This window comes from Lepidochelys kempii, chromosome 2, assembly GCF_965140265.1.
Source record: "Lepidochelys kempii isolate rLepKem1 chromosome 2, rLepKem1.hap2, whole genome shotgun sequence".
In the NCBI taxonomy this organism is placed as follows: Eukaryota; Metazoa; Chordata; order Testudines; family Cheloniidae; genus Lepidochelys; species Lepidochelys kempii.
Genome location: NC_133257.1, coordinates 112,059,240 through 112,072,542, shown reverse-complemented (window position 1 = coordinate 112,072,542; position 13,303 = coordinate 112,059,240). Strand labels below are relative to the sequence as shown.

The following is a 13,303-nucleotide window of genomic DNA, read 5'->3' as shown; positions in this document are numbered from 1 at the left end:
TAAATACCACTGTCCCTTTATTTCCTCCACCAGCTGCATGTGTTTCAAGGATCACAGGATCTTCTCCTTCCCAGAGACTAGCGAAGATCAGAAGGAGAAAAAAAAAAACACTCATGATGAAATGTTCTCTGAGCTCATGCTGTCCTCCCACAGTGACAGAGCGCAGACAAATGCGTGGAAGCAGACAATGTCAGAGTGGAGGAAAGCACAAATTGACCAGGAGGAGAGGTGATACTCTCTTCAGCCTAAGTGGCGGGCTGAAGCTGAAAGGTGGCAGCAGTGTGATGAGAGGAGGCAGTATATGGTTCAGCTGCAGGAAAGGCAGCAGGAGCACAGACCGCTGCTACAGCTCCTGTGTAACCAACAGCCCTCCTCCCCAAGTTCCATAGCCTCCTCACCCAGATGCCCAAGGCGGCAGTGGGGGGCCTCCGGCCAACCAGCCACCCCACTCCCAAGGACTACCTAAGCAACAGAAGGCTAGCATTCAATAAGTTTTAAACTTCTAAAGTGCTGTGTGGCCTTGTCCTTCCCTCCTCCACCACCCCTCCTGGTGCTTCTCTCCTCCACCACCCGTCCTGGTGCTACCTTGGTAGTTATCCCCCTATTTGTGTGATGAATTAATAAAGAATGCATGAATGTGAAGCAATAATGACTTTATTGCCTCTGCAAGCAGTGATCGAAGGGAGGGTGATTAGCTTATAGGGAAGAAGAGTGAACCAAGATACGGGGGGTTACATCAAGGAGAAACAAACAGAACTTTCACACTGTAGCCTGGCTAGTCATGAAATTGGTTTTCAAAGCTTCTCTGATGCGCACTGCGCCCTCCTGTGCTCTTCTAATCGCCATGGTGTCCGGCTGTGCGTAACCAGCAGCCAGGCGATTTGCCTCAACCTCCCACTCCGCCATAAACGTCTCCTCCTTACTCTCACAGATATTGTGGAGCACACAGCAAGCAGTAATAACAGTGGGAATATTGGTTTCGCTAAGCTCTAACCGAGTCAGTAAAGTGCGCCAGCGTGCTTTTAAATGTCCAAAGGCACATTCTACCACCATTCTGCACTTGCTCAGCCTTTAATTGAGCAGCTCCTGACTACTGTCCAGGCTGCCTGTGTACGGCTTCATGAGCCATGGCATTAAGGGGTAGGCTAGGTCCCCAAGGATAACTATAGGCATTTCAACATCCCCAACAGTTATTTTCTGGTCTGGGAATAAAGTCCCTTCCTGCAGCTTTTGAAACAGACCACAGTTCCTGAAGATGCGAGCGTCATGTACCTTTCCCGGCCATCCCACATTGATGTTGGTGAAACGTCCCTTGTGATCCACCAATGCCTGCAGCACTACTGAAAAGTACCCCTTGCGGTTTATGTACTCGCTGGCTTGGTGCTCCAGTGCCAAGATAGGGATATGGGTTCTGTCTATCGCCCCACCACAGTTAGGGAATCCCATTGCAGCGAAGCCATCCACTATGACCTGCACATTTCCCAGGGTCACTACTCTTGATATCAGCAGATCTTTGATTGCATGGGCTACTTGCATCACAGCAGCCCCACAGTAGATTTGCCCACTCCAAAATGATTCCCAACTGACCGGTAGCTGTCTGGCGTTGCAAGCTTCCACAGGGCTATTGCCACTCGCTTCTCAACTGTGAGGGCTGCTCTCATCTTGATATTCTTGCGCTTCAGGGCAGGGGAAAGCAAGTCAAAGATCCATGAAAGTGCCCTTACGCATGCAAAAGTTTCGGAGCCACTGGGAATCGTCCCACCAGTCTGTGCTTGTTTCCCAGGCCCAGAATTGCTGTTCCACCGCATGAACCTGCCCCATTAGCACCATGATGCCCACATTGCCAGGGCCCATGCTTTGAGAGAAGTCTGTGTCCATGTCCCCGTCACTCTTGTCATCGCGCTGACGTCGCCTACTCGCCCGGTTTCGCTTTGCCAGGTTCTGGTGTTGCATATACTGCTGGATAATGCGTGTGGTGTTTAATGTGCTCCTAATTGCCAAAGTGATCTGAGCAGGCTCCATGCTTGCCGTGGTACGGCATCCGCACAGAAAAAAGGTGTGGAACGATTGTCTGCTGTTGCCCTGACGGAGGGAGGGGCGACTGACAACATGGCTTACAGGATTGGCTTACAGGGAATTAAAATCAACAAAGGCGGTGGCTTTGCGAGAAACAGAATGGCCCCCTCAAGGATATAACTCAAAACCTCAAGGATAGAACGCAAAACTGGGTTTAGCAGGCAGTTGATTTCACGGAGGAGAAAATGAATACAAAACAAATCTGATCTATTTCTTGTTTTGATCCACTTCATCTATCTTTACACATCTTGCTGGCAGCAGACTGTGCAGTACGACTGCTAGCCATCGTTATCTCCTGGGTGCTCGGCAGAAGACGGTGCAGTATGACTGCTGACCATCGTCTTCTGCTGGCTGCAGATTAAAAGACAGTGCACTGCCGGTAGGACTCAATCACCATGAGACGAAACTTAAAAGGGAAATGACCTGGCTGAGTCACTCCCATTTGCCCAGGCGCCCCTGACCTCATCGAGGTCGGTTAAAAGAGCACCCAGGACTACGTCGACGACGGCTACCAGTCATACTGCACTGTCTGCTGCCAAAAGGCAATAAACTGCTGCTACGTAGCAATGCAGTACCACGTCTGCCAGCACCCAGGAGACGTACGGTGACGGTTAGCTGAGCGAGCTCCATGCTTGCCGTGGTATGGCGTCTGCACAGGTAACTCAAGAAAAAAGGCGCAAAACGATTGTCTGCCCTTGCTTTCACGGAAGGAGGGAGGGAAGCGGGGCCTGACGATGTGTACCCAGAACTACCCACAACAATGTTTTAGCCCCATCAGGCACTGGGATGTCTACCCAGAATTCAAATGGGTGGCAGAGACTGCAGGAACTGTGGGATAGCTACCCACAGTGCAACGCTCCGGAAGTTGATGGTTGCCTCGGTACTGTGGACACTTTCCGCTGACTACATGCACTGAGAGCATTTGTGTGGGGACACACACAATCGACTGTATAAAAACGCTTTATACAAAACCGACTTCAATAAATGCGACCTAATTTCATAGTGTAGACATACCCTAACATTTCCTCTGGCAACTACAGCAACTGCTGACCCAGTACAACAATATTAGGAAAGTATTTAATCTATGTTTAGATGCCTTTGATGTAATTTAGTTGCTCGAAACGAGAAGCCAGCACCATTTGACCAGCCAGCTCTGTGCACACTACCAGCAAGAAGTGCTCTGTGGAACTCCGCTTGGAACCACTGACATGGAAGGCGAAACTACAAAATTTATGAGTGAAGGTCAGAGTCGGTGTGGAAGGAGGTTGGAGAAAAACTTAATCCAAACTCTGCCCACAATTCCAAATTCTAACCACAATCTCAGAGTAAACAATGAACATTTCTACTAATCTGATTAGTAGTGAAACACATCCGATAAAGTGAACTGTAGCTCACGAAAGCTTATGCTCAAATAAATTTGTTAGTCTCTAAGGTGCCACAAGTACTCCTTTTCTTTTTGTGGATACAGACTAACACGGCTGCTACTCTGAAAAGTGACAACACTGACGTTTTATTAAACTGCCATCATTTGGCTTCCTGGTCAACACCCTTCTGAGACGAATGGGGGCAGATCAAACCGTCATAGAGCTACTTCCCGTGTCCTCGGGCTCAGGAAGACAGCACTGTATTTGTTCATGTGGGGAAGATTATCTTTGCAACCACAAAGATAGGAATTTAAGGGTGAGACTTTCAGCAGAGGTAAATCAGCAGAACTTCAGGCCCCTCTATTTTGTTAATGAGGACTTAGATCCTGCAGAAATAGATGGGGCTGCACCAGAAGTGCTAGTCTGGCATAACTACCCAGTATCAGGAAAAATTGAGCCCTATTTAGGACGATAACCACAATACCCCTCTTCTACCCACCTACCATGATGGTGTGATTTGGAAACTTGGCATGGACAGTTTTCACAGATTCCACAAAGTGCTCTGAATATCCATTGGCCACATCCAGGCAGATGTACTTGATAAGAGGAATGGCCTCCAGAATACTTGTAAGCCTGTCCAAGTCGTCCTTCCCACTGCCTGAGCTCACTGCTACATGCTGGAGAGAGAGAGAAAAATGATCAGCAGCTCTTAGAGATCAGACAAGTGCACAGTTCTTGCATCTGTTTCCACCCACCCTGGGAAAGCTTCCATAGAAACCCATGGAAGCTATTGAGTGCTCTGTTATGTAAAATCATACAGAAATAAATACCATAGCTGGACAAACCAACCAGTTACCTACACTTTGTTTTGAGGCTCTTCTTCAATACAGCAGTAGTGGCATATTATAAACCCTATTTACATTTAAATGGCCTATAAACTAATGTGAAATGTATAAGTGGACTCTTTCATGGGCAACCATTATCATCTGAGTTGCCCAGATCAACAAAAACCACAGGAACCCTCACCAGTTTGTATAATTCCAAAAAGACAGAGTTGCAAACTTTGGGGATCCCTTAGAGAATAGGGCATGGACCTGTCAATTCACTCAATCCTCCCTTAATCTACATCCTCACTATGTCCTCACAGAAAAAAATAGCTTCCACAGCTGCTGGCTCACAGAACCTCAGCAGAGATCCAAGGCTACAGAGCAAGTCAGCATTTAAGCATCAGATGACATTACTGCAATCACTGTGCAACACAAAATGTGCTTTCAATCGATCTGTAAGGTATGTAATTTAAGTGCCAAAGTGTTCAGACAGAGTATATTCCTTGGGGCCTACCCCTACTCTCGTACTATATATGAAAAAAGCTGTTGAGCCTAAGTGATAGGTTGGCCTTTCGACAAGCCCCTCATAATTAAAATATCATTTAAAAGTGAGCCACAGGTAATGAAACACCTTGTGCAACGTCAAGAGAACAATGCCATGGGCATTATTTTCCATAAAGGAATGACTTTCATAACCCTGCATAGGCTGCTCTAAGGCAGGACAGAATGAGCTTATAATATGGGAATATACCTCAAGGCATTCTGGGTGATCGACTGCAAACAGTTTCCATTCTTCCAGAGAATAATGCTTCTGAATAGCAGTGAACATTGCATGCTAGAAAAAGAAAAGAAACAAGCAAACTGATATTAACATCCAAGTTAGTCATCTCTTCTTTTCCCATTCTTCAGTGGCAAACTTAGCACTATGACATGTCACTGTGTCTTACTTTTATATTCATCTTGCTTGAAATAATAATGAATTAGGGCTTGATCCTGATCCCTCTTCAGTGAGAGTTCAGAGTGCTTAGCACCATGCAGGATCAGTAACTAAATAAGCAATAATCTACCATTAAGCATGCAGCTGTACAGTGTATTCTCAATTTCTTGCTCACTATGGATGTGTTGTGAGTCATGAGGCTAGAGGCCAATTAACTAATGAGTTCTGATTTCAGTAGCTGTACTACTAGATAACCTGCATGATCAAAATCTTTGCAGCTAATCAGATTTATAAATAGAAACAATAGAGAAGCAATTCTTCTGTCATAGAAGGTTGTAATGTCACTAAAGGGTTCTGATAACATCAATTCTATCCCCACCCCAATTGGGTGACCTCAATTACCTACATCAAGGTAAAAATTACCTGTGCCTTGTGCCCACTAGGCTTTTACATGCAGAGCACTATCTTGGGTTAGGTATCTTGATGTGAAAAAACACCTCTTTTTGCAGTGAAGACATTGTCTTAAGATTTTACCATCCTGTTCTTGATTTTATGATAGCGGTTCCCTTTGTATCCCAACTCCCAAGGCACATATCTAAATTATGTAATTGCCTTATTATAGGACATTCTGTCACCAAACAAATGGTTTCCTAGCTTTTGCAGAGAAAGAGGAAAGTCAGCACTTACTTTAGTCATCACCTTTGCCATTTCAAACGTGCCCACGGTGTCCATATTTGCCACCATAATGGGGATCCCTGTGTAAGTTTGTTTGGAGTTGCGGAATATGAAGGTGCGCCTGAGATCTACCTGTGAGTAATGAATGCAAATTCTGGTAAGTACCTTTAGACCAACAGAGATTACGCCCAAGCTGTCACAATTATATACAGCATAGAGACAACAGGAGTTTTGCCACTGATTTCAGCGGGAGCAGAATTCAGCCCAGCCTCTAACTCATCCCCGCAGTACTCTTATATGTACCATTGTTTGCTTCCTTTGGAAGTATTCCTACCTCTGCCTACCAGCTGAGAATGAAAATGTCATAAAACAGAATATTGTGGCTATGATAAGGAGAAGAGTCTTGTTGACATGTAGGGAAGGAAACTGGAAGGGGGAAAAGGAGGTAGGGAAGAAATTAAAATGAGAAGTGATAGGAGCTGATGGGAATAGGGAAGGGTCAAGATGATTTTGAATTATTTTATAAATAGGGCCTTACCAAATTAATGACCATGAAATCTGGTCTTGTGTGCTTTTACCCTATACTATACTGATTTCACCAGAGAGGACAGGACAGCAGCTTTTCTCAAATTGCAGGTCCTGACCCAAAAGGGAGTTGCGGGGGAGGAGTGGGGGGGGTGGGTGTGTCACAAAGTTATTTTAGAAGGGTTGCGGTATTGCCACCCTTATTTCAGCATTGACTTCAGAGCTGGGCCGCCAGAGAGCGGCTGCTGTTGTCAGGCACCCAGCTCTGAAGGCAGTGCCCCGCCACCAGCAGCGCAGAAGTCAGGGTGGCAATACCATACCATGTCATCCTTACTTCTGTGCTGCTGCTGGTGGCTCTGCCTGCAGAGCTGGGCTCCTGGCCTGCAACCATTGCTCTCCAGCTGCCCAGCTCTTCAGGCAGCGCTGCCACCAGCAGCAGCACAGAAGTAATGGTAGCAGTATTGCAAAGCCCCCTACAATAAATAACCTTGCGATCCCCCCCACAACTCCTTTTTGGGTCAGAACTCCTACAAATTACAAACACCACCACATTTCAGATTTAAATAGCTGAAATCATGACATTTACAATTTTTAAAATCCTCTGACTGTGAAATTGACCAAAATGGACCGTGAATTCGGTAGGGCCCTATTTATAAACGATTAACCTCTCAGCAGTTTGTCAACCTATACTGATATTTTTCTACTCTTTCATTTAAAAATGGGTGAAATCCTGGCTTCACTGGCAAAACTCCCACTGGCTTCCATGGAGCTAGGATTTCACTCCTGACCTTTAGTGAAAAGTAGCAGCATGATAATAACTTGAAGTTGCTTCCCATGAACTCAGAGACTTTTTGTTCAGTATCTACAGTGTATGTTCATTGTGCCGTACAATAGGGTCCTGGTTGTAACTACTGCAATACTAAGAATATATTAAAAATCACCACCATATCCTGGGCAAATAAACTGAGGCCTTCAGCCATTTATTTTTTATAAATATGTTAGCCTCAGAGTTTATTCAGCCCAGGAAACTGTATTATTTCCTAAACAGAAAACAAGAGCTCATGATAACAATACATTTGATCTAAACAATTCTTAAATATAAAGAGCATCTCTCTCATTTAGCACTCCCCAATAGAAAATGTTAACATAAACGCACAATACTAAGACATTGAGTTAATCTGTGAACGATCTCCCCACATACTGCTGAGACTCCTTCATTGGTCTCTACGTTTTCCACTCTTCAACCTTCACCTGAGAGATGCTTCAAAGAGCTGAAATGAGGTAAAATGCCCACCACCACAGATACCATAAGAACACCTGACTGACAGTTTGCTTACAGGCTCTTTGGAGCTTTAAGTCAGGAGTTATCAGACTTTTTCTCAATGTGAACCACATTATTTATTATTTCAGTCGCACCTAGGGGCCTCAGGCACTGCTGAGTACCTTATTGTGTTAGGCTCTACAAATACATAACAAGGAAAAGAAAGGTCTTTCCCCTAAAGAGCTTACAATCCCAAATAGAAGTTTACATCTTAACAGAGAGATTGTAAATGGAATGGGAGTTGATCCTCAAGGCAATCATGTAGACCCACCCAGCCTCCCATTCGCAATCACATAATATTCATATGGCAATTTCTGCCACATGGGAAAGCTAATATTAGCAAAGCATTTAATGTATTTGTACTACTTTTAATGCAATTTAGAAGCTGGGAACAGGAAGAGATAACAGAGCACAGTCTGAAAACCACTGCTCTAAACGAATATACAAGCCAAATGCCCATTCAAATTGGCATGAAAAGAGGAGGAAAGGAAATGCTCATCTGAAGAGCACCAAGACACAGGGCAAGCTGTAAACCTGTGCCTGAACCACAAGACCTTTCTTCTTCCAGGGCGCCTCACTTCCACGGATTAATCCATCTCTGAAATGACCCAGATAGGTGCTGCGTGTCTTTTTCACGTTACTCCAGGTGTACAATGACATTTCCAGGGATAATGCTGTATTGACAGGGCTGTTGTGGAGGAAGCTTGCAATCCCGAATCTACCAATGAGGCTCTTTTCCTGTGTATCTAGAGAGAAAAGACTTCAGTCTCCAGGGCTGTTAATCCAGCAACTTTTCACCAATGGGAAAGTACACTTAGAAAAAAATGTAAAACCAACCAACCAACCAAAAAAAAAAAAAGCCATCTACTGTGAACAGGCTGCCCCATTTTTCCAGGAACGAGGGCACTGGTAGCAGCCACACTGCAATGTGCGGATTACCCTACTTTACAGGAAAGGAGTTTTGACGTTAAGGTAAGTGGAAGAACAGCTCTCTCAGTTTCATGCAGCTCTCCAGCCTTCTTTCAGTTTACAATTTTAAACCAATGGCTAGTCTTCCTGAAAGATACTGGACTGGCAACCCTCAAAATGGAAAGGCCTCAGAATAAAATCCAGCACAGGTAGCAGCAGCGTAAGCTTCCCAAGCATTGTCCGATAAGCATATGTCAGCCTGAAATTGGAGTGACCCGTAAGAGCGAGAGAGCGGTGCAGCCTCCATTCTATACTGGCCCTTCTCCTAAGAGGGCCAAAAAGGGGCTTTGTGCCAACCGTGGTGAAGGTGTTTTTGTCATGTGCCACCTGCCCAGCAGAGGTGAGAGCTGAAATTAATATTGGTCATATCTGGAATATTAGCGATATTTGAGTTTGGACAAATATCCACCATACCCTGCATTACTGATGTTCAAGGTACTCAGAAAACGTAGTCATATGGCACACAGATCAATACTCTTATTAGCTCTGCCTGATCCTAAATTGTAGTGCAGGCAGAAGGGAGTACTGATCAATGTGTACCTTGCTCTTAAAGACCCAGCAGATATTGGGCTCTCTCCCACCTCCTGATCAGACAGTGTGGGTGGAAGGAGGAAAGGGGAGAAAATGAATTGTCCTGTGCACTGTCTCCTCCCTGGGGAAGGCTAAGAGGAATGCACCATTGGCTCAGCCCCCACCCACCCCCACTCTAGTGGTCAAGGTGAAAGACCTCAACTATGTTGTCTGTGCAGGGAGGGGAGAGAAGAGGAGAAATCAGACAGTGGCCAAGTCCAGCAGCACAGTTGGGCCTGCCTGACTGCCAAACCTGAATACCCTCCAGTTGTGCCCAAATGCAAATGTTGGGACCCATGCACATCTCTGCTTCCCCCAAATAACTGTAGTGAGACCATGGATTCACTTCAGCAAGGACACCCACAACCATCTGATGCTAACAACTTCCAGCTATTCCCAACCCAAGTTTGATATGAAAGCCATGCCCTCTGGGTGAATGATTCTGTACCCTAGCAAGCCCCTGGCCCATGCAACTCCCCCTCTCTACCCATACCTTTTTTTCAAAATCTGAATTCGAGCTTCCGAATTTTGGTTCCTTCTCTCTAAAAGGAGGGAGTAACTCCAGGAAGCAAAGACAAGGAAAAGTAACAAGAATAAAAGATGACACTGCCAACGAGCCAGGGAAAGGAATGTACACCGCCCACTTTGCCATACTGTCCCTCTGTGAAGGTGACTTACTCCCAGCTATTAAGTAAAGTGCTGTCTGTGTAGAATAAGACACTCAAACAGCTTAGCCAGGCACTGTTAATTTAAACTTCAAAGCAGCAACTTGTTGGGTATCAGGCACTGTAGTAAGCAGCCTCTGTTCCCTTGCCAGCGCTATTTATTTATACAGTACTCTTGTTTTGAAGCAGGACTGACACCGTTTCAGATTTGGCTCTCTCAGGTACTGTCAATAGCTGTTGCTACAGCCTCAGTGATGGTGTCCAATTTCTTAACCTTCATCAGCTTTCACTGAGCCCTCATGACATGAAATGCTTTTTGCCATTCATCATGCTCCCCTGAGGTAACTCTCCCTTATTGGCCCTGGTTCTTCTAGCTTTTCCCATTCCCTGATCAACCCCTCCTTCCCCCATGCATGCAGCTAATATACAAAACCCTGCATTTAAATAAATAAATAAATAAATAAGTAAAGGAGACCCTCAGCCCCACAGCCATCAGCTCCACCTGTTTGCCAGGCCACTGCATTTATTTTTGAAGAGGAATCTTCACGCTGCTTAAGTGAACTACTGAAAATGGTCAAAGGTGCTCCTCCATACTTATGAGGGCAGAAGTAAAAAGGGCAATGAGTAAATTAGCCCAGGATACCATTATTACTGAATTGAAAGGGAGCACTTCTCAAGTTATCATCATACTGAGATGGACTCTTTAGCCTTATTCCTGCATTCCTGGTGAAATGCTTCTGCTTGGATTAGCTCTCAGAATTCCTGGCCATAACAAATCCAGCCACCTCTCCCTTTGACTCCTTTCCCTCCTGATCCCATTCGTCTCACTACCTCCTTTGCCCCTTGTTGAAGGCTGAATCCTCCCGCCCTTCCCCAACCCAGTGCAATGCCTGTATTAATCACATGGTGTTTGACATCTGGGGTGAGGTGGGGTGAATGGTGTCACAAGATGAGGCGGCCATGTTTGTTGTGAGTTCATAGCTGATGCAGAGTTTTGTGGGGTTTCCCCTAATCAGTGGCAAGGTTACTCAGCATGCAGCATTATGGAAATGCTTTGACTGGCTAATAATGATCCGCAGTCCGATTACTGAGAGCTGCATATGCTGCAGTTACTGAGAACCAGCTCAGCTGTGGCGGTGCCGTTACACACCCGGAACTGGTCAGACTGCAGGGATTTTTTACAGAGCGGAGAAAGAAGCGGCCAGTTTCTAGGGTTGCCAGCTGAACAGGATCCCAGCCCTCTGACAGGCAGAGCCAATTCAATGGCACCACGGCATTCAAAATCTCCCCTCCTGCTTTGTTCGTAACTGGGGCTCTCCACCAGCTCACCGTGTACGGATTGGCACGTGCACCTTCCGCCCTCCCTTGGCTGCTGGTGTTTTCCTGCCCGCCCCGGGACGCCGGGTTCGTAACCAGACCCCCGGGGAGGGGAAGCGTCCCGCCGCTGGTGTAGCGGCGCAGCTGTTCCCTGCGCGCTGCCGGGGCGTGACGCTCTGGGTCACCGTCTCTCGCCCCACCCGGGGCGCTGCAAAAACCCGCCGAGGCACCTGCCAGGAGAAAGCAGCGCCGGGCGCAGGCCAAGGTCCGAGCACTCTTTAGGCTTCAAGTCCGCGCTCGGATCAGCAGCGCTCCCGGCACCTCTCCGCGAGCAGCGGCCGCCTTTCCAACCGCGGCTGCACAAGGGCCGCTTCTGTGAAATCGCGGTCCCCGGGTAACCCTGCGTAGCCTGGGGAATAAAAACGACCGCGAGACAGCGGCTGCGAAGTTAACGCTACAGAAGGACAGCCCCCCCCCCCCCACCCATCCACCCCCCCCAGCATGCTCGGTTTGAATGCCCCCACCTCGGCTCTGCTTTTGAGGCTGCTTCTCTTAGGTCTGAGCAGGACGTCATGAAAGTCCAGTTTGAGATCCGCTTCTACGTGGGGCATCTCGCCGGGACGGTGGGGGGGCTCCCCCCCAGCTGCGCGGATGCGCTTTCTTGCGGCCGCCGCTCCGCGTCTGGTGCCGAGCCGAGCCCGCGCCCTTTGCAGGGAGGGTTTTTATAGGGCGCCAAGAGCCGCTGCTCAAGCGCCCGAGCTTTATTAGGACAGCCGAGGGAGGGGGGGCTGTTTTTAGCACGCGCCGCTGCACGGCACAATGGCAGCTGCTGCTCGGCCTCCCCCTTTTCGCCCGCCCGTGTGTGTCTGGCTCCGCGGGCTGGGGCTGGGCGCGGGGCGGCGCGTGGCTGCAGAGCGCTGCCGCAGGGCGCTCCGCATTCAGCTGAGCGGGGCCGTGGGCGGGAGCGAGGCGTCACGCGCTGGAGCGCGCGGGCGCCGCGGCGCGGGGAGGGCGCACCACGGGGGGAGGCGGCCGCTCCCCGCCCACGGGACCAAGCTCCGGCTGTGTAGAGAGGGAGAGCTGTACGCGCGCCGGGGGGCCGGGTCTGCGTGTTCCTCGGGCTGGGCTGGGCTGCCGCCATCCGCTTGTGAAACGTCACTTGTGGCAGCGGGGGCTCAGACTTTCCTTTGAAGCTGCATTCCCCGGCGGAGGAAGAGCGGGCGGCTGCGGGGCCCCTGCCTTGGTATCTCCCCTCCACACCCCCCCCGTGCTGCTTGTTTTAAATGGGGACACTCCTTGTTGGGGGCAGGCCTTGTTCAGTGTTTCTTTAACAATTGTGCAGCTCCTTTGTTTAAGATTTCGGGGAAACCGCGTCCCTAGTTCCTCCAGCACTTGGCATTAGGGCCTGACCTCATTTCCTCTGTTCTGAGGCAGTCATTCGCGTTTAGGCTTCAGTGGCTGGCTACTCTCTTGTCCTTCCCTTCTGACTACTGGTTTTTCCCTCTTTGATCTTTTCTTCTGTGCTCTCTGCTGCAGCCTTCACACAGGAGAGCAGCTCTGAGAGAAGTGAGGGTGTGAAACTCCTCCTCCCCGCTGGCTGTGCTTAGTGAAGCCAATGCTCTGTGCATCCAAGGGAGGAGAGTGACCGTCCGATGAAGTGAGCTGTAGCTCACGAAAGCTTATGCTCAAATAAATTGGTTAGTCTCTAAGGTGCCACAAGTCCTCCTTTTCTTTTTGCGAATACAAGCGAACATGGCTGCTACTCTGAAACCCGTCCTGCCTGTGGGGCACAAGCATAATTAAGCTCTCAGCCAAGTAATGTAGCCAGGTGTAGGCCTGGAGGCAAGCCATCTTCCTGAATCTGGAACCCTACAAGACGCTGGGAAGCTCAGATCTGGACCTGACCTTTGCAGTTAATCCCTATCTCTTTATAAAGGGCTGACCAAAACCCTAGCCCTGATGGTCCCTGAGCTGTGGTGAAATTCAGCGACGACCCAAGCTTTGCAGCTCAGGCCCATGTCTATTTACTAGGCTGAGTTGTGTAACTCCTACCTGAA

At 48.1% G+C, this 13,303-nt stretch overlaps 1 protein-coding gene across 7 annotated transcripts in view; it reads right to left on the bottom strand.

Annotated features, from left to right (window-relative positions):
- The window catches only part of GMPR (guanosine monophosphate reductase), a 73,379-nt gene extending 61,095 nt beyond the window's left edge, over positions 1–12,284 (bottom strand). Inside the window, exons 1-5 of one of the 7 annotated variants that reach the window (XM_073331984.1) lie at positions 11,771–11,854; positions 7,193–7,323; positions 5,892–6,011; positions 5,019–5,102; positions 3,944–4,117 (exon numbers count right to left, since the gene is read on the bottom strand). In XM_073331984.1, the coding sequence (XP_073188085.1) occupies positions 3,944–4,117; positions 5,019–5,102; positions 5,892–6,011; positions 7,193–7,240 (426 nt within the window). In that variant the 5' untranslated portion in view covers positions 7,241–7,323; positions 11,771–11,854. Of the gene's footprint in view, positions 1–3,943; positions 4,118–5,018; positions 5,103–5,891; positions 6,012–7,192; positions 8,225–11,258; positions 11,342–11,770 lie in introns of those variants that run through there. The other 6 variants (XM_073331983.1, XM_073331987.1, XM_073331981.1 and 3 more) reach the window with 6 other exon arrangements.
- Positions 12,285–13,303: the final 1,019 nt, after the last annotated feature.